Raw genomic sequence first — 22,347 nt, forward strand, 5'->3', positions numbered from 1 at the left:
TTTAGACATTATTATTAAAAAAGAGTACTAATCTTTTTTTTAGGTCTTTTTTCTTTGTGTTATGTTCGGTCACCAAAAAATTAAGCCTTAACTAAGCAAGTCACACAACTCTGATCTCGTATGCTTCTCAATTTTTTCACCTTCTTCTCTTCTTTTATTTCGCTCTTTTTAGTTTTTATTATCTTATTTTCTATTATTCTGATTGCTCTCTCTCTCAATACCTTTTAGAGTCTATTCAGAAATTTATTTTAGTTATTTTTGACATAAAAAACGTGTGTAAAGAATGATAGTATATAATTTTAGTTATTTTGAAAAAGAAAAGTATATGTAGATAATGAGAATAGAATATTAAATAATGTGAACAATAAGTATATTAGATATTCAATTCAATAGGTATGCAAATGATTATGTTCATTATTTTTAATTGGATAGTTATTTTTTTTATTCGATTTACTCATGCACAATTAACAATGGCTGGATGTTCAATTCATTAGATATGTAGATGGTTATTCTAATATTAAGATTTAGGAGATAATTTGAAATGGAGTATTTTTTTACTTTATTAGATCAATTCTAGAGTCCATTCACTACAACAAATATGGCCTTTAGCAACGCCAAATTTTGCAACGCCTTAAAACCGTTCTCTTAAATAGGTTTAGACAACGGTTTTTTAAAGTGTTACTGGTGAATTTCATTTTTCATCAATTTCTAGCAACACAGTAAAACCGTTCTGTTTGACTATTTTAAAGAACGGTTTTATAACCGTTACCATGAGTTGGCTTTAAGCAACGGTTTTTTATTGTTGTTTAAAGAATTGCACAAAAGAAACGCATTAAAACCGTTGCCGAAATGCTACACTTTAAAACCGTTCCATTAAATTATCTTAGACAACGGTTTTTACAGTGTTGCTGTTGAAGTTCATTTTTTCATTATGCTATAGTAACAAAATAAAACCGTTCTCTTTGACTATTTTAAAGAACGGTTTTACAACCATTACAACAATTATTTATGAAACAACCATTTTCTAATATTATTTAAATAATTATACAAATTAAACAATACTAATAAAAATAATTTCAGATAATTATATAAATTGAAATTATATTTTCTATACATATTGAATTTATAAAATACTCAAAATCTATTGCTATAAATAAATAACAAATATTATTTTAGAAAAATAAAATTGAAATAAGTTTATTATAAATATTATATATTATTATAAATATATAAAAAATATTATATTTTGAACACATAAAGCTAAAATAAATTTATAATAAATATTATATATTTTTATTATAAATATATAATAAAAATTAATATAAAGAAATAAAATTAAAATAACAATTTTTCCCTAATTCATAAAGAAATACAGCGAATTGAAGAAATTAAAGTAATAAGAAAGCTAAGCCCTCATCTTCTCTTCGAAATAACGCAGCAAAGAGCGAAGAACGCTCTTCCTCCTTCCACCGACCGAACCCTAACCCAGCCATTAGAATCAGAGACGCGTTGCACCACAGCTCTCCATGAAGGCGTAAATCGCACCATCATCGCAAGTCACCAGGAAGCCCCAAATCGCAACTCACCATCCTCGCACCATCATCGTCGCTGCGCTGCGTTCTTCCCGAATCGTCGCTGCCTCCTTCTTCCCGGCGTCGCTGAGTCTCTCCTCTCCACGGCGTCGGTGCTTCTCCCCTCTCCGAGGCTTCACTGCTTCTCCACCTTATCCTTGATCTCCCTTGTTCTGCTTCTGGTTCACTGCTTCTACCTTGCTGCTTCTGCTTCAGTGTTTTGTTTGGCTGCTGCTGTTGCTTCGCTGCTGCTGGTTTGCTGCATTGGCCGTTTGTGGGTTGTCATCTGTGGTAAGTCTCCTTCTCTGATTTTCTGTTTCTTAGTTAGGGCTTGTTGGTTGTTGGATATTTTTGTTAGCTGTGAAAAGTGGTGATATTTGTGAACATGAGCAAGATGAGGGTTGAATGTTGACTGAGCTTTTGTTCTGGTTTGAATTTGGTTTGAATTTGGACTGGGTACTTGTGGTTTGAATTTTATTATCTGCGAGTAGTGTGTTGTGGACTCCTTGTATCTGCTTTGTTTATTTTAGCCTTGTTGTATAATGTTATTATTTGAGTGAGTTGTGGACTGCTTTTCATATTGGTTGGTTTCATCTGGGATAACAGAGGAATTTCATGCTTATTCCAACTATTTGACTTAGAGATCAGCATAAATTCTGCTCTTCTTCCTACATGCCTCAATTAACCAGGATAAATATTTATTATTTTAAATATTTGATGGAAAATGTGATGCTTATAGATGCTCCCCATTCTTGATTTGCGGTTACAATGACCAAATTCCAATCGATGACCCCTTTGAACATATGTATGTAATACTGGTTTTAATGGCAATCTGGCATGCTGCTTCTCCAATTTCTGCTCTTCTTTTCTTAAGCATATCAATGGATAAGTCAATTTTATAAGCATGTAGCATATTGCAAGCTAAGCTTTAGCAGAAAACCAAAAACAGCATCATTTCATTTGAGCTAATATATTTTTCTTTAATTTGTTGTTAACAAATAATGAAGTTCCAACCCATCAGGATTGATAGGTAGGTGACTGCTAGACGCTGACTCATCATAATGCACAAAAATCAAACCTTAAGCAAGGTTTTTATTAACAACAAAATACAACTGAAATTCTCATGAAATGTTAATTCCGATTATATCCAAAATAATAATTATTATGGGGGTTTGGAGGATGTCATTGTTAGACAGATAGACTTAAACACAGTCCCACATTTGTTGCTTTTATTCTTCAAAGTTCAAACGGCTACTTGTTTACAGCTAGCATTTTCTATTTGTTATTTTCTATTTCATTCTTCTAATCCTTCGCTCTTTGCTTTGCACCATTCTTTACAGCTAGCATTTTCTATTTGTTATTTTCTATTTCTTTCATCATTATTATTAATATTATTGTTTACTGTCTTATAGATATTTGGTGTATGAGTACATGGACAACAATAGTCTTTACCACACCTGTTTGCGTTCGGAGGAAGGGAGGATGAGATTCAAGTGGGAAGCAAGGAAGGAAGTTTCCACAGGTGTGGCTCACGGCCTTACCTATCTCCATCAACACCTTAGGCCTCACGTTGTCCATAGAGACATCAAAGCCAGTAACATACTCCTTGATACTAATTTTATGCCTAAGATTTTGACTTTGGCTTAGCTAAACTTTTAAGAGACGAAACGTCTTATATTAGTACTAAAGTAGCAGGGACATTGTAAGTCACTAGTAACACTAACCATCAACAACACTTTTTCATATCTAACATCCTTTTAACTTCATTCCTTTTCTTCTTATGCAGGGGTTATCTTGCACCAGAATATGCTAGTTCTGGACGATTCACAAGAAAATTAGATGTTTATAGTTTTAGAGTTTTGCTTTTACAAATTGTTAGTGGTCTACCAGTTGTGGATGCCTATCAAGATACTGATCGTTTCATCGTACAAAAGGTATACTGATCGTTTTAAAAATTATCTCTATTTTACATCATTTAATAATTAAAACTTAGGGGAATATTTAAGAATATTATAAGAATGCTATGTCATTCAAATAATAGGGATAAAACAAGCAAGCATCTGATTGAATAAACAAATTAAATTGTGTACATGATGTACACCCACTTTTCAGATTAATATATGATGTCAAATAGGATTAACTTGTTTCACTAGCTGGTCAAAGTGAAAAAGGTGTATATAATTTGTAGGCATGGAAAGCATATGAAGAGAACAACCTAATAAGAATGGTGGATCCTATGCTTAATGTGAACTTTTCGGCGGAAGAGGTGATTAGATTCTTGAAGGTGGGCTTGCTTTGCGTGCAAGAAACAGCAAAGCTGAGGCCAAGAATGTTAGAGGTTGTGGAGATGTTGACCAACAACAATACTGACATGAATGACATTCGCATTTCCAAACCTGGCTTTGTTGCTGGTCTTAGGAACATTAGAATCAAGAAACAAGAAGGAGCAATGCACTCATCAAAGGAATCAACAAGTTACAGTGGAGCAACCTTTGCTGCAAGTCCAAGCTCCATTTTGACTACTATGATGAATGTTGGTCGTTAGTTTGGTCACCCCTAACATTCTTTGATCAAGTCTTCTTTGTTCTTCTTTTTTTTTTCGCGAGTGTTCATTCTCTTTTTAGTCATGTATAGTAAGATTGTTTTACAGGAAATGAGAATTTTTCTTTTTCTTTGTATCCAAATTAATAAGGCTATTCCAATATACACTTTTGTGTCTTTTGGTTTGATCGTGTAATATAAGTAGTCCATTGGTTTCTTCCAAGTTCTTTGTTCAATTGCTTCCGATTGGTGGACCAAAACAATGTGGCAGTTTGAGCATAGACTTGCTGGCCTTACCCATTTCAACTGTAACGCTTTTAAACCGTTGTCATAGATGGCTATAAACTGGCAACGGTTCAAAAACCGTTGCCGAAACTTGGCACCAACGGTAACGGTTTAAAACCGTTGGCTATGTGAATAATAAAACGACAACAGTTTAAAACCGTTGCCTATCCAGTTACGGTTTTAAACCGTTGTCATGTTAATAGGAACGGTTCGAAACCGTTGCTTATTGAGTAACGGATCAAAACCGTTGTTTAAAATTTTTCGTCAAAACCGTTGTCTTAGGCACTAACTGTGGCAACGGTTTTTCTGTTACCGTTGCCTTAGGTAAAAAACCGTTGCCTTTGAGCATTGGCAACAGCCGCATATACCACAGGTCAAAAACCGTTGCCAAAGCGTTGCCTAAAGTTTTGGGAACGGTTTTTCAATCTACGGCAACGGTTTTTGACCGTTGCGAAAAGCCTTGTTTGTTGTAGTGATTATTTACATTATTTACAAAAGTTTACCTAACAAAATTCTTCTGAAAATACTTTTGTTATGAAACTATTTATTATGTGATATAAACTTTTAGAAATATATATTTTTGTGAAGCTCCTAATTAAATTTGAAAACCATTATGAAAGCGGCTGGGGTTTTGTAGCGTCCATTTTAATATGATGCATGTTGTTCTCAACCTTCAAAATGAAAAGCATATGCATGGCGGTCAAGCTGAACGATTATGGCTGGTGATTTTCTTTTCTTACATCATGGTTGATTGTCGATTCAGGTTTCATTGCATGTAGCTTCAGGTGCAAAATAGGGGCATCTGAATTATTGTTTTTGGTTATTATTTAATTTTTTTAGTATATAATTCTTTTAGTTTAATAATTCATCAACATATTTCATCTCATATATTTTAATATTAATACTTAATTAATGACAAAAAAATAAATTTTGATGGCCTGTGGAATTTATCATGCATGTTCATCAAAGAGCTTCTGTTAATTAGGTACAACTTTATTTGTTGAGAGTTTCCTCTAATTTACACAAGTATCATCATATATAATTCATAGCACATGCTAGCTTGGGCTATAGATTGACCTCGAACATATATTATACATTATTGTTGCGTGCTTAAATTAAAGCAGCGATGAAAATCGAATTCATCAAAAAAAAGAAAGAATTGTAAAGAATGGAAAAAGGCGAGATGTATCGTAATTACTCCATTCCGTATGTTAGTAGATAAGTGAAAACTCAGGCGTAGTCGACTTCACGTGAAGTTGATAATTGAGAGCTGTTAAATAAAAATTTAGTCAAATCAATTAAATATCTAACCGCTTTCAGTTATCAACTTCACGTGAAATCGATTGCACAGTTTCCAATGTATTGTTAGGCAAGGCATGCAGGGACGCGAAGTAGTGATTGACGGATGCATGCATAGGATGGGATGGGTGGTTAAGGATGAGTTTTGTCTCCACCGGATCCAGGAGAAGCGCCATTCGGAAGAGACTCGAAAAGCAGTCCCAATTCCCTCGACCACTGCGGCCGCACCAATAGCGGCCGGCAAGCTGCTCCCGAGTGAGGAGTAGCCATCAAAATTAGCACAACAATGAGCATCAGGTGCATAACTCTAAACACTAGTGCCTTCATCATGCAAGACAAAGATACTGCCATATATAATGAGCTTGTGTATGAAATGGTGATGTCTGTTTTATTTGTTGCAAATTAAAGGTATAAATAGAGGAAGGATGCATGCAAGGGGTATGCTACAGCGTCTTTGATTCTAACGTAGAGTTTGAAATTTCTAGGTTGACCAGGGAATGGGTTTTCAAGTCTCAACTCTCAACTTGGAAAATCACTTGTGACTTCTCCGTAGGCCATTTCCACGCGCAAATACAAACTATCCATAATAAATTTATTACATGCATGGGTTATGAGGTATAGCTAATAAAAATCATGTAACTCAATTTCCTTTAATATGAAAACAGCAATTTTTCATGTAAGTATATATCACTATGCTATAGTTAATTAGAGGGCACGTTGACATGCAATACACGACAAGCGTTATGTTTATTCACGAAATTAAAAAAGAACTCGGTTTCATGTTTGGTGCGCAAGGAATGCTGCATTGTTATTATTGCATTTCATTCGTCTAATTTGTTTTCAAATTTATAAATGTCAAACCACGTTTGCTCAGTCAAACTAACAGTTTTTTTAACCACTACACAGTCTAAACGCAATTCACAGTTCCAATGACTAAACTATGAGTAAACCGTCTTACACGCAACAAAGCAATGGATCAGAGAACTCTCGCCTTTAAATCAAATTCAAATAGCTAATTCAATCCAATTCAAATATTTAATATTGAGTTTATACGTTGTGTTATCATAAGTAGTTTAATTTATTACACAACTATTAACTTATTTTATTTATGCATCATTAGTACCTAAGTAACATTCTTTCTTTTTCTTTCTCTTTTCCTATTTTATTTAATCAAAATCGGTAATAAAAAATTTAAAGTCAAACAAAACTATAAACATAAATGAAATGTCTGTTGGTGCTTCGCGGAGACTAAAGTAATTATTCTTAAAAATATTAAATATATTTTTTTTTATATTTCATGAAGTTAAAAAACTAGATGTATACAAGTTTCTCCCAACCAAGTGATTGGTAAGTGGTAACAAAGATTTTTTTTTTCTACCCAATAACATATATTTTATATGAAAAAGTATGGAAACAATGACAATACTAAACAATGTGAACAATGAATATGTCGGATGTTCAATTCAATAGGTATACAGATGATTATATTCATTATTCTTAATTAGATGATTATTCCTTTTGATTCGATTTACTCATGCACAGTTAACAATGATTGGATGTTCAATTCACTAGTTGTGCGAATAATTATCCTAATGTTAAGGTTTATGAGGTAATTTAAGGATGAAGTATTTTTTACTTTATTGGGTCAATTTTAGAGCATATTGTTCATATTATTTATAAAAATCATTGTTTACTTAACAAAATCGTATATATATTTTATTATACAATAAAACATATTTTTACTCGCTCATAAATCATAATACCAACTCGGTAGCAACTTGTTTACATGTGAGTATGCTCTTTATCAAATTATGCTTCTTTGATTAATATAAACATAAGTCTTTTTATTGTGTTAAAAATAAAATTAACTGCAATGAATTACATATATAATTCAAATTTGCATCATGCGAAATTGCGAAGACCCTTGTCAAAGTTTTCACAAGGACTTTTTTTATTATTAATGAAATAATATGCATCTGCTCTCGTAGCTCAGTTGGTTAGAGCACCCGTTTAGTAAGCGGGAGGTCTTGAGTTCGACTCTCAACGAGAGCAATGTTGTCGACATTTTAATTTAAGATCATACTTTCTGATTATGTCTTGTTATTGAGACAAAATGTCTAGCGCATATGTCCGTCAGTCTATATAAGATCCATTTTATTGTTCTACCTACAATTTAAGTTAATCACTTAATTGTACTTATTAGCATCTTCTTTAAAACTTTAACTTGAAATCTGGTTTTTTGCTTTTTCCTTAGTTGGTAAATTGAAGTCAAGAAATTGGCGAAGTGTCACTTGTAACTTTTGAACGAACTAAACTAAGTAACTAAGAATATAATCCAAGACGAAGATTTCCGCGGCCATATAGAGAGTCATATGCGATGGCTACTACAAGGTTTAATTTAGTGATGACATCACGTCACAAAAATTCTTGTTGGTCTAACTTGATCAGTTTTCTTAGACTGCGCTGCTACATACAGGTACGTGGAAAACCCAAAAATAAATTCAAAGGGAAGAGCTGCTATAATATAACGTGCAATACTTAGAGGCAATGTATCACGTTTTTTATAATATATTTATATACTTACTCTACTTCGTGCTCCATTTTTTAGGAAAGGAGAAAGAAGGCTCTTGGATCCGAAAGAAACCTCACTTTTCAAATATCTAATTCTTGAGTCTTGACTATACATGTCAAAGGAACGGATGCATGATGCGTGAGTATCTTATCTATTTTTTCCTAGTGAATTTGCATCTAATTTGTTGAGTTTAATTTAGAATTAATTATATTTTAGCCACTATGGATGCTATTTTGAATTTTGTGCAATTTTATTTATTTTAGGTAGCATTCGGAGAGATTTGATAAAGTTTCTGCAGAGAAAAAGAAGAAACCAAAGAGATAACCAGCGAAGACTGACGCGGACGCATGGCTTACGCGACCGCGCAGAATGGAGGAAAGCGCAATGACGCGATCGCGTGCTTGACGCGAACGCGTGGACTGGAATATGCACAAATGATGTGAACGCGTGGACGACGCGGACGCGTCACATGCGCGATCTGCAATATTACAGAAAACGCTGGGGGCAATTTTGGGCCACGTTTTGACCCAGTTCCAGCCCAGAAAACACAGATTAAAAGCTGCAGAATGGACAAATCAAGTGGTCCCAAGCCATCAACTGAAGATCTGTTAATTAATTTAAATTTAAATTCAAATCTTATCTTTTAGGAAAACATATTATTTTTATTTTTAGAGAATTAGATTTTAAATTTATTAGGATTAATTATAAATAGGAACTCTGTACATTTAGACACACACAGAATTTTTACGACAATCCTTATTTTCTACTCTGAACCATGAGCAACTAATCCTCCATTGTTAAGGTTAGGAGCTCTGTCTATTTGTAATGGATTAATTCGTTTGATCTTTCTAATTTATTCCATGCTTTGATTTATATTTCAATAATTGTTTTCGCTCTTTATTTTATGAACATGGGTGGAACGGAAGTATGACCCATGTTCTAATTGAGTTCTTGTAAAACTTGGAAAAGCTCTTTACTTAAACAGCAGCTTGGAAACATATAATCCTAAATTTTAATTATTTGGATTTAATGGGATACGTGACATATAATCCCCTTATTTTTGGGTAATTAGAATTTTTGTGGCATATAAACTGAAAATTGATTTTTACCCTCTAATTGGAATTAACTGACCAAGGAATTGGCAGTTAATGAATTTTAGAGGAGACTAGGAAGGTCTAAGGAATTAGGGCCTAGTCACATATAGTTTGCCATGAAATTATATCTTGCATGATTAAATTAGTTAGTAATAAAAATTAATCCAAAAAAAAAATAGATAACTCTGAAACCTTAACTATTTTATACATATTTTATTCCCAACGCATTGCTGCTTTTGCTTTCTGGAAATCTAACATTACTGTTTAATGCTTTTGAACTTCCAACACCCTTTTCTGCTTGCCTAACTAATCCTGTCAAACGCTATTGTTGCTTGATCCATCAATCCCCGTGGGATCGACCCTTACTCACGTAAGGTATTACTTGATACGACCCGATGCACTTGCCGGTTAGTAAGTGTGGGTTATAAAATCCGCATCAAGTTTTTGCATGATGCGAATTTGCATGAGTATGAGAGTTCGATTAAGCTTATGTCTCTTTCTATAGTGGGGTTTATAACTGTAATCCTGAATAGGTTTGGCATCTCACTCTCCTTTGAATCAGAAGAATGTTAATGTCATTCGGAATTAGAATCCGGATAATATTATGAATTCTCTGATCTTTACATTTCAGTTTAATCCTTGAACACAGCAACATTTACTTTAATTTATTTTTCTTTGGTGCTTTGCACCTTGAGCCTAGCCGTGACTTTAAATGTTTTGTCTCAAGAGTTACTTAACACAAAAACACCACAAGCACTTAACTGGGGAACTCCCTTTGATTTCTGATTTTTCTTTCAGTTACTCCCAGACAGTGGTGCTCAAAGCCTTTGGCATACTCTGTTAAACGCACTTGGTCTCGACTCTAAGTGTTCTGTCTCAAGGATTACTTGACACAATCACACCACAAGCATATGACTAGGGAAACAACTCTTTGAGCTTTTAATCATGTTCGACCTCCCTAGTCATTGATGCTCAGAGCCTTGGACCTTGCTTTTATTATTATTTATTTATTTATATAATGATTTTTTCTTTTGCTGTTTCTTTTGCTTCAAGGATTAAATTTTTGTTTATTTCAGAGAAGTCATAATAATTCTCTAAATTCTTGTTCTTTATACATCAACATCCCTTGATTCAAATTCAAATATGCACTGTTCATATCATGCATTAAAAAATCACAGGAAAAAATACCACCACATTTAAGTAAATAAGACTATTCTTAAAATTAAACTCAATTTCTCATGCAATACATCACTTCTTTTTCTTTTCTTTTTAGATTCAAGTTCAGTGAGTGGTACATGAAACATCTTTTCAGCATTAAAGCAATTAAAAGAAAACTAATCCTATGATTCTAACTAATAAAAGATCATGAAACAGACAAAGTAAAATAGCAGAAAACCGGAACATAACATAGAAAAAAAAAGAGGAATAAAAATGAAAGGAACTCAACCACCTTAGTTATCCTAACTGTCGCTTTATTCTTCAGGTTGTGCTCCTTAATGAAGATTATTTGCCTCCCTTTTGTGCTAGAAAACCAATAAGCACAGCGCCCAACAATACCAAACTTAAAGGTTTGCTTGTCCTCAAGCAAATAAGAACTGAAAATAGAAGAGACAAGTATTATGAGGAGAGAAAAATAAAAGGATAAAAGAATAAGAGAGAATTAGGATTGGGAGAGAGAGAGAAAAAGAAAACTGGGTGGCGAACTAGTGTGGCGCAAGCGACGCGAACGCGTGGGGCACGCGTTTGCGTGGATCGCGCCTTCCCAAAATGACGCGGAAGCGTCAGGCACGCGATCGCGTGCCCTGAATTTTATGCTATTCGCGCGAAGCCAGCAGCGTTCCCGCGCGACTTTCTGTTCGCATGGCTTGGGATGCCTATTTTCATACGACGCGATCGCGTCGTTCATGCTAACGCGTGGATGGCCATTTGTGCAATCGACGTGACCGATTCCGTGCGTTTAGCACAACTCTTGCCCCAAGCCAGCACAACTCTCTGCCCAAACAATCTTTTACATCGATTTCGCAGGTCACGCGTCCGCGTCGGTGACGCGGCTGCGTGGATGGCAAAAAATTACAAGCGACGCGAACGCGTGGGGCACGCGATCGCGTGGGCTTGTTTGTACGAAAGGCTCCATTCTCGTGCCACTCCCGCGCAACTCTCTGTCAAATTTATTTTTCACACACATCCATCTGACGCGAACGCGTCAGCGACGCTTTCGCGTCGTCTGTGCATTTTTTTTTTTGAAAAATAGCTTGAGGTGTTCGGTTCCTGAGATAAGATAGCTGCATGGTCAGAATATTAGAAAGAACTTAATAAAAATTAAATAAGAAAACTACTATTATGAAAAATAGCTAAGGATACGAAATTATCGGGTTGCCTCCCGACAAGCGCTTCTTTATCGTCATTAGCTTGACGGTCAGCTCCTCTAAGGAGGAGGATCATAGGGGCTCAGCTCTTCACCCCTTACTTTGAACTTCTTTCCTGTGTCTCCATAACGTAGCTCAATATGCTCCAGAGAGAGGATTCTGATTACTGTATAAACCCATGCTGGATTGCTGGTCAATACTACCTTCATTCCTGGGGAGAAACCTTCAGTGGGGATCTTTTTGTTTCTCCATCCTCTTGGTACTTTCTTCTTTTTGGGAACCTCTTCCTTGGTAGATGATGCATTCCCAACACCAAACTTAAGTTTGATGTCAGGAGGAATTTTATTGACTGTTACCAAGGGAGGTTTGAGTTGCAGATCCTGCTGTGTATCATCAGGCGGTTTTTGAAGGTTTGGATCAATAAGCTCTGCCTGCATGCACATCTCTTCTTCACCTGTTGGATGTATATCTTTGAAGACATGAAAGACCAGTTGCTCATTATGCACTCTAAGTACTAATTCACCCACTTCTACATCAATCAGAGCTCTTCCAGTGGCTAGAAATGGTCTTCCTAGAATTATAGAGGCATTCTCATCCTCCCCTGTGTCCAAAATCACAAAGTCTGCTGGGAGGAAGAACTTACCCACTTTGACCAAGATATTCTCCACTAATCCGTATGCAGGCTTCATAGATTTATCTGACATCTGCAATGCTATCTTTGTGGGTTGTGCTTCTTCATCACAGATAGGGGCATTAGATTTATGCTTGCCCCCAGATCACATAGGGCTTTCTCAAAGGTTGTGCTCCCAATGGTGCATGGAATTTGAAAGCTCCCTGGATCTGGCATCTTCCTTGGCAAGTTATTCTGAATTACAACACTACATTCCTTAGTCAGGACTACTGTCTCATCTCCCTTTAAACGCTTTTTCTTTGACAACAGCTCCTTCATGAACTTGACATAGATAGGCATTTGCTCCAAGACCTCAGCAAAAGGAATATTGATTTGTAACTTTCTGAAGATTTCCAAGAACTTTGAGAACTGCTTGTCCTTGGTCTCCTTTTGAAGTCTCTGAAGATATGGCATCTTAGGCTTGTATTCAGGAGCCTTTGGCAGTGTAGGATAAGTGTCAAGAGAGTCTGGGAAAGGGTTGTCCGCACGCTTTGGAGGGGCGTGCTCTTCTTCTTCCTTCTTCTCTTCCGGAGCTTCCTTTTCAACTAGCTCTTCATTGGCCTTGGTCTCAGAGCCAGCTACTTTACCACTTCTCAATTGAATAACCTTGCAATCATCTTCTGGGTTCACCACTGTATCACCTTGAAATGTACTTGCAGGCCTCTCAAGTATTTGCTTGCTCAGTTGGCCCACTAGCACCTCTAAATTTCTAATGGAGGCTCTGGTTTCCTGCATTACTTGTGCTTCCGTACTTGCCACTTGTCCACTTATCACGGAGATAGCTTTGTATTCCTCTCTTGGATTTGGAATTGTGTTACTAGGAAGGCTATGAGTAGTCCTCTGATCAATTTCATTAACTCTGGTGGCTATTTAACCCATTTGAATCTCCAGGTTCTTGATGGATGCTCTGGTTTCCTGTCTAAAACCTGTCAATATTGCTTCCAAATCATTGTTCTGTTGGAAACTGCTCTGGGAATTATTGTTAAAATTCTAAGGTCTCTGAGGTTGGTCTCTCCACCCAAAATTTGGGTGATTTCTCCATCCTTGATTGTATGTCTGAGAGTAGGGGTCATTATTGGGATTTCTAGAACCACTCCCCATGTAATTCACGTGTTCAAAAGAAGGTTGAGCATAATCGTAATTATCATTTTGCACAAAATTACCTGCCATGTCGTAAGAGACTTCCTGTGGTGGATTTTGGGTATTGATAGCTGAGACTTGCATGCCACCCATCTGTTGAGTAAGTAGATTTATTTGCTAAGACATCAGCTTGTTCTGAGCAAGAAGAGCATTAACAGCTTCTACTTCCAACACGCCTCCCTTCTGAGGATTCTCAGAGTTCACAGGATTCCTGTTAGATGAGTATAAATATTGGTTGCTAGCAACCAATTCAATCAGCTCAATAGTCTCCTCTGGTGTCTTCTTCTTGTGCAATGAACCGCCTGCAGAAGTGTCTAGGCTCATCTTGGACATCTCACCCAAGCCTTCATAAAAGATATCCAGTTGGGTCCATTTGGAGAACATGTCTGGAGGGCATTGCCTAGTCAGTAACTTGTATCTCTCCCAAGCTTCATACAGAGTTTCACCATCCTTCTGTCTGAAGGTCTGAACCTCCAACCTAAGCTTAGTCAGCTTCTTAGGTGGGAAAAATTTTGTGAGAAACTCAGTAACAACCTTGTCCCAAGTATCCAAACTCTCCTTTGGTTGGGAATCTAGCCATAGCTTTGCTTTATCCCTCAGGGCAAACGGAAAAAGTATGAGTCTGTATACCTCTGGATTCACTCCATTTGTCTTCACAGTATCACATATCTGTAGAAAATCAGATATGAACTGATTTGGATCTTCATGAGGAAGTCCGTGATACTGGCAATTTTGTTGCACCAAGGTGATCAATTGTGGCTTCAACTCAAAGTTGTTTGCATTTATAGGAGGCACCACAATACTTTTTCCATAAAGATCCGCAGTAGGGGCAGAATAAGAGCCAAGCACTCTCCTCTGTTGATCATCCCCATTCGGATTTACCACATTAGCATTAGCATTATTATTTGCCATAGTGGATTCTGCAGCCTTGCAAAGTCTTGCTTTTTGTAAACGCCGCCTGAAAGTCCTTTCAGGTTCAGGATCAAAGTCTAAGAGATGTTCTTTGTCTCTGTTCCTGCGCATAAACAAACAGAAAACAAGAAAGAGTGGGAATCTCTACGTCAGATTGTAGAGAATTCCCAGTGAGGTAACCTGTGTAAAGAGATAAAAATATTGAATAAAATAAAAAGAAGAAAAATAATAAATAGTCAACACCAAACTTAATTTCAGAAATTAAGAGAAATATTGGTCCTATTTATTTAAATAAAAAATTTCGAAAATATTTTTTTTTTGAATTTAAAAAAAAAATAAACTGAAAATAAAAAAAATAAAAAGAAGAACGTAAATTTTTTTTTTGAAAAGGGAAAAAAATAAAATAAAAAGAAGTAAAATAAAAAAAAGAAACAGGGAACGAAACGAACAAAAAAACGGAAGAAAGGATTTTTTTTTTTAAAAGAAAGGAAAAAAATTTAAAAAGAAAAAAAAAAGAAACAGGAAACGAAAGGAAAAAAAATGGAAAAAAGGAAAAATAAATAAATAGCGAAATAAAAAATATAAAAAAAATTAAAATTAAATTTTTTTTTTGAAAATATTTAAAATAAAATTTAAATAAAGTTAAAAAATAAACGCCTAATCTAAGCAATCAAACAACTAATAGTTGTTAATCACAATCAATTCCCGGCAACGGCGCCAAAAACTTGATGCGGATTTTATAACCACACTTACTAACCGGCAAGTGCATCGGGTCGTACCAAGTAATACCTTACGTGAGTAAGGGTCGATCCCACGAGGATTGATGGATCAAGCAACAATAGCGTTTGACAGGATTAGTTAGGCAAGCAGAAAAGGGTGTTGGAAGTTCAAAAGCATTAAACAGTAATCTTAGATTTCCAGAAAGCAAAAGCAGCAATGCGTTGGGAATAAAATATGTATAAAATAGTTAAGGTTTCAGAGTTATCTATTTTTTTCCGGATTAATTTTTATTACTAACTAATTTAATCATGCAAGATATAATTTCATGGCAAACTATATGTGACTAGGCCCTAATTTCTTAGACCTTCTTAGTCTCCTCTAAAATTCATTAACTGCCAATTCCTTGGTCAGTTAATTCCAATTAGATGGTAAAAAATAAAAATCAATTTTCAGTTTATATGCCACAAAAATTCTAATTACCCAAAAATAAGGGGATTATATGTCACGTATCCCATTAAATCCAAATAATTAAAATTTAGGATTATATGTTTCCAAGCTGTTGTTCAAGTAAAGAGTTTTTCCAAGTTTTACAAGAACTCAATCAGAACATGGGTCATACTTCCGTTCCACCCATGTTCATAAAATAAAGAGCGAAAACAATTATTGAAATATAAATCAAAGCATGGAATAAATTAGAAAGATCAAACGAATTAATCCATTACAAATAGACAGAGCTCCTAACCTTAACAATGGAGGATTAGTTGCTCATGGTTCAGAGTAGAAAATAAGAATTGTCGTAAAAATTCTGTGTGTGTCTAAATGTACAGAGTTCCTATTTATAATTAATCCTAATAAATTTAAAATCTAATTCTCTAAAAATAAAAATAATATGTTTTCCTAAAAGATAAGATTTGAATTTAAATTTAAATTAATTAACAGATCTTTAGTTGATGGGTGGGGACCACTTGATTTGTCCATTCTGCAGCTTCTAATCTGTGTTTTCTGGGCTGGAACTGGGTCAAAACGTGGCCCAAAATTGCCCCCAGCGTTTTTTGTAATATTGCAGATCGCGCATGTGACGCGTCCGCGTCGTCCACGCGTTCGCGTCATTTGTGCATATTCCAGTCCACGCGTTCGCGTCAGGCACGCGATCGCGTCATTGCGCTTTCCTCCATTCTGCGCGGTCACGTGAGCCATGCGTCCGCGTCGGTTTTCGCTGGTCATCTCTTTGGTTTCTTCTTTTTCTCTGCAGAAATTTTATCAAATCTCTCCGAAATGCTACCTAAAATAAATAAAATTGCACAAAACTCAAAATAGCATCCATAGTGGCTAAAATATAATTAATTCTAAATTAAACTCAACAAATTAGATGCAAATTCACTAGGAAAAGATATATAAGATGCTCACGCATCAATCCATCTACATAGGAAGTTCTAAACCTATTGAACTCAGGAAGAAAGAACCCAAGAATTGAATGAGCTCTGCCTCTTTGACCCATTGCAGCTATATGTTTTGGCCAAAACTAACCTCCTTTCTTTTCTTTTTTTCCATATATAAATAATAAATATTAAATCGATAAACTTGAATAATGTAACTTAGTTATCCTTTGAATTTCCATTCGGGTCTTCAGTTGTAAACTTTTTGCCTCTTAACTAGCAACATTTAATTAAAAAGTGTACCAACAATTTGAATGATTCAATGTCAGTGAATTGTGGTAGTAGATTGAGCATGCATATTTCGGTGGTTATACAATTTTAACAAGATTTAAAAGTTACTAATATATAAAAGAATATGACTTTAATTTTAGTAATATTTTTTAAGTATTACTAAAACTAATTAGCTACCATAATTACCGGCCCCATATACTCTACTTATCTACTATTTTAGATTGGTACTTAGCATTGACAAAGTCACATAGACCTATTCCTTTTTAGTTGGCTTTCATTTTTCCCAAAGTATTGCCGAGTAGTTTTCTGGTGTACAATAATTTTCACTTGACGATAAGGTGGTAATGTTACATATATGCTTACAAGAAAATAACTTGTATTTATGAAATGTAGAGAAATTTACACTTATTTTTCACCTCAACATATCCTCTAATGAATATGATTATGACGCCGCGATGTGAGGATAACGTGTTGTGATCCCTCAAAAAAAAATATGAAAACATGAAGTGAACATCATAAAGTCAAGCAACAATCTGAAACATACATCCATTTCATTTATTTACTAGATACAAATAGTCTGTACCTCAGGGTTAACACAATTCAGTAATATATGATACAATATCCCATATATATCCAAATACAGATGGTATGACAGAAGAACCATCCCTGTACTAAATATGTTACTACTAGGTACATAAATATACAAATAGGCCGCCAGAAAAGCAACAAGGTGGATCAAATGATGTGATGCACAAGCAATTTGGTGGAGATTCATAAACTATACAAATAAGATGTAATGCAGTGCAGTTCATAAAGCTCACAGACAAATTGAGCTCAATACAGTAGTATTGATATCAATAGGATAACTGAAAGGTGACTTTGTGACAAGAGACCTCCATGTCTTCTTTTTTGGATTGTAAATTTGAATGTACAATGTTCCAGCCCTCCTATGCTGTCTGGACCTTCGTGTTTCTGTCATGTCAACGATGCATAAATGTGTCAGTACATACAGCTCTCCATTTACAACTACAACACCGAACGAGGAGTTGTACGGCGCTTTTCTTGGAACACGAGATTCACACAGCCAACGATTTGTTGACATATCATATCTGCAAAGAGTATTCATCAATAAGGACAAAGTCAGTTACAGATTTGTAACTTCAGAAGCTTTGGATCTGTAATTAACATGTACACAAGCGGACATCAAGAATGCTGCATGGAAGAAACAAACTCATGCAATACAAAGATTAATAATGAAGGAAACAAACTCAGAGGCATGGAAATACATTAGGGTACAGTATTTGAATGAAAATACAATACACAAGAGGGACAAGGCATTGGTAAGCATTCTACTTCTAGTCTTTCACATGATCAATAAGAAGGCAAATTGATAAATGCAATCATACAAGAATCTTGCAGTATTTTATAACAGACTCTCTTCTGCTCATTCCATCAACAACAACAACAAACCCTTATCCCACTAGGTAGGCTTCTACTCATTCCATCATCAAAATAAAAATATTTGAATAAATGAAAACTCAAATATGCGGGAAGATAGCAAGAACATTTCCCACTGCATAATAAGGGGTCAGTTAAGCAAGAACATCTCCCATCATTGGCACAAAGTGAAAAATTGTCAATTAAGTGATGAACTATTAAATGTTAAATAGTTTTGAAAGAAACCTTGAAATCCATCAATAATTTCTTAACTGCATTCAACAGAGATGGCCATCATCACCAATCACCCCTCATTAAACTTCTTCCTAGTGAATAGCCTAAATAGATAGTATTTTTCCAATCCTAATCAGCAAAACTTCAACAATGCAGCAAAACGGGTTGGGTCCCTCCATTAGTATGTGAACCAGCCTATTCCAATATTAGCACCTAGATCAAAATAATAGCATATCAAATACTCTATCTCTATCATGTTCCCTGAAATTTAGGATCCATATGTGGCCCCTAGATACCCTTACAAGGTATGGAGTGGGAAAATGAGATGGAGTTAAATTAGTAACATCAAATCCCAATACTTTTATTGCATGTTCCCGTCCCCCAGGCTAAGCTAGCAAAATAGAACTCAGGTACTCTTATCTTCCTTACATACTTAACCACCCCATTTGCCAATGGAACGCTGATTCAATAATACCAATTCAAATATTCTTATTAATGATTTTAAGGGCTTGGAGGCTCTACCTAAATTGGGCATGGTGGAGGGTGATGGATAAATCCCACTCATCTCTGTTCTTCCCTCTCCCCAACAGAACTACCAACATTGTTTGGATGTTCTGTCTTCCTTGTATGTTTATTAGTGGTCACCTAACCAAAACCAAACACTCGTCGCAAGAAACAATTCATTGATACTCAATACCTTCGAAATATATGGCCAATACACACATCAATAATTTGATTAATATACAACTATACAGATAAAATCTCAATTAATAATGAACATCAAAGTCAGTTAACGTAATGCAGAAGCATAAACATCATAACTGCTGATAGCAACTCTATGAAGCTAAACTACCATTCAATTCCTATGATTCATCATAATTCATAACAATCATAAAAACAGAAAACAATGAAGTAAAGAAAGTACCTCAAAATCTCATCTCCATCGAGCATGTAAACCCCTGGATAATCACTCTTATCATCATCATCATTCTCAACAACAACAATTTTCCCAGCCCTGACTCTCTCCCCATCACCCCACATATCCCCAACCTCTCTCCAACCACCATCACCATCCAATTCCATCACCGCCGCATCCCTATAATACTCATCCACCGGAAACACTCCCGAAATCGTCCTCGACGCACCGTAACCTCCCATCGCCCAAAATTCCCTCCCTCCACCGCTCACAAAGCCAACGCAGCCCGCTCGAAACCCCGGCAGCCCTTCTATAGGATACCACCGGTCCCTCCTCGCGTCATATCGCTCCGCCGCGCGGATCCTCGTCCCTGCAGCAGCAAACATCGTGTGCCTAGACCCTCCGCCGGCGACAAGAATCTGTCCAGAGCGCGGAACCACGGCGCAGGCGAAGCTGCCGCGCGGAGAGAGCATGGGGGCGCGTGGACGCCACGTGAAGTCGCGGAGGCTGAGGCGAAAGGTAGCGGAGGAAGGGGAAGGGCGGTCGATAGGGAAAGAGCGCGTGTCGAAGAGGGATCCGCCGAGGACGTAGAGGTGGTGGCCGAGAGGGACTGCGGCGAAGTTGCAGAGACCGTAGACCTGAGGGTTGCAGGGCATGGGTGGAAGAGGGCACCATGCGTGGTTTTGCGGGTCGAAGAGAAAGGGGGAAGCGATGGATGGGTCCTGCGGGAAGATGCAGAGGAGGTGGTTGCGGCGGCGGTGGAGGAAAGTGGAGAAGAAAGGCTTCGAGGAGAGGACGCGGTTCCATGACTTGCATGTTTGCTTGATACGCGCGTGGTGAGAGTATGGCACCATCGACAGAATCAGGGATCCTACATCGTTCGGGAGGCCCGGGATTAGGGTTAGGGATTGCTGCTCCCTCGCCGTTGATGGTGGTTGTCGCGCTCCAGGAGGCGATTCCGGAGTAGTATCGATCATTTCTTCTTCTTTTTTTTTGTTATTATTTTTAATATCCTTCCTTTCCTTTTTTGTGGATTTTACTCACTCACTGTGGTGTGTCTCTGTGCGTTGATGTGGCAACGCTGAGGAGTTTGATGTGTTGTATTCCTTCTCCTATTTACTTTGTCAAACAAATCTTAGCGATAAAGAAAAAGGCAAATACCTTTTCGTTTCTTCTTTAAACAAACGACGTTGTCAGAAAATAGACACATAACTATGTGTTTAATTAAATTTATTAAATAATTATCGATTAATTTTACATGTACGTAATTTTTTATTACAAAAAAATTATGGATAGTTAATTTTAGTAAAAATTTATGTGTTCATGAAAAATGATTCAAAATTTATTTATTCTTAATTTTATTTCCTTTCCTTTTATGCATGAAATTGTGAAACAGGATAATAGGTAAAGTGAAGCAGTTGTTGACGTTCTCTTTTACTATAATTTCATAACTGATATGCCTTTTCTTTTTAATATAAAAAAAAAAACTCCACGAGTGGAGTATATCGGAAAAATAAACATTCACAAAATTAAAAAATACATCCTCGTATTATCATTGGTATTACAGTAATGCTAAAAAACTAATTTTTTTTAAGTTAACATCAGTAATTTTTTAAAATATTATTAAATTTATCTTAAATTTTAAATTCTTTAGCTTAAACTCTCAACATGAAAAATTTCCCATCCGAATTTAGCTTTGTCCATCCACAAGGAGGAAGGTACCGAGCTACAAGCACCTCTACTCTTGACTGTCTTATTGACTGCCTCTTTAGAATAGATTTTGTGTATTGAATAATAATTTCTTCTGCATTCACCGGTAGAAAGAAGGAGAGAAAATTTCTGTGTTTCTCCAATTTTGGATCATCCAAGTAGAAGCATGCATATGATCATATGACTATATGAGTATAGTATTTTTTTTTTGTTGGGACGAAAGGATATTCGTAATTTCGTATAGTGACACTACCTCTTTTTTTTTTTTTTGGGTCAGGTAGTGACACTACCTCTTTGTCGGCGTGGATAGATGACTGTTTGGGCTTCACGTTCAGTTAGACCAAAACCATATTGAATCGAAGCTAGATTTCAGGCCCAAAATAAAATCAGAGGGCAAAGCATTTTCATTTTTTGTCAACGGGATAAAACGCTTCATCTGATGTCATCAATCTTGATCAAAATATTCACATTTCTCTTTAGAATTTTTTATTTTTAATATTGGAGGGGTAGTGGTGTTTTTTTTAAATGTGGATTGCTAGAGTGTTATACTCAAATGTGGAATCGTTTAAGAAGAAAAGTAGAAATCGGACCGTCTGATTTATTAGAGGTACAGAAATCGGACGTTCCGATTTCTAGAAGTACACAAATCGAACCGTTCGATTTATGATAAAAAAAATTAAAAAATTTAAAGTACAGAAATCGGACCGTCCGATTTGTAGTAAAAAAAAAATTAAAAAATTTGAGTTACAGAAATTAGGGCTGTCAAACGGGCTAGCCCGGCCCATTTAGGCCCAGCCCATTAAGCCCATGGGTTAAACGGGCTGGCCCATTTAAGCCCGCTTTATTCGCGGGCCAAAATTTTTTAGCCCGGACCATTTATAGTCAGCCCGATGGGTTAAACGGGCCAGCCCGTTTATCATTTTATTTTATTTTTTGAAAAATATTTTGACAAAAAATACCACTTTTAGGTCAAAAACCATTTAAAAAATTTTTTTTTAGTTGATGGGTCGGATTTTCGGGTCGGATCGGAAAAAATATTAGCTAAAAGTGTTACTTTCTTTAAAAAAAAATGAAAAAAAAAATTAAACGGGCCACCCGTTTAGCCCGCGGGCTAGCCCGTTTAACCCGTCATTTTTTCGGGTTAATCGGGTTCAGCCCGTTTAGCCCGAAATTTAAACGGGCTTAATTTTAGGGGCAAAGCCCGCCCATTTAA

General features: G+C 36.1%; 1 protein-coding gene, 1 non-coding gene and 1 pseudogene across 2 annotated transcripts; 2 read left to right on the plus strand and 1 right to left on the minus strand.

Annotated features, from left to right (window-relative positions):
- The first annotated feature begins 283 nt into the window (after positions 1-283).
- Positions 284-4,735, plus strand: LOC130933819 (cold-responsive protein kinase 1-like; annotated as a pseudogene).
- A 2,939-nt stretch (positions 4,736-7,674) lies between these two features.
- TRNAT-AGU (transfer RNA threonine (anticodon AGU)) lies at positions 7,675-7,748 on the plus strand. Its single transcript has one exon. It is a non-coding gene; the product is annotated as a tRNA-Thr (tRNA).
- A 9,623-nt stretch (positions 7,749-17,371) lies between these two features.
- On the minus strand, positions 17,372-20,538 carry LOC130936408 (F-box/kelch-repeat protein OR23). Its single transcript, XM_057866474.1, has 2 exons — positions 19,434-20,538; positions 17,372-17,946 (listed from the first exon to the last, which is right to left on the minus strand). The coding sequence occupies exons 1-2, from the start codon at positions 20,399-20,401 to the stop codon at positions 17,655-17,657; spliced, it is 1,260 nt and encodes a 419-aa protein (XP_057722457.1). The 5' UTR covers positions 20,402-20,538; the 3' UTR covers positions 17,372-17,654.
- Between the last annotated feature and the right edge of the window lie 1,809 nt (positions 20,539-22,347).

The sequence above is a fragment of the Arachis stenosperma genome, chromosome 6, assembly GCF_014773155.1.
Source record: "Arachis stenosperma cultivar V10309 chromosome 6, arast.V10309.gnm1.PFL2, whole genome shotgun sequence".
Taxonomy (NCBI): Eukaryota; Viridiplantae; Streptophyta; class Magnoliopsida; order Fabales; family Fabaceae; genus Arachis; species Arachis stenosperma.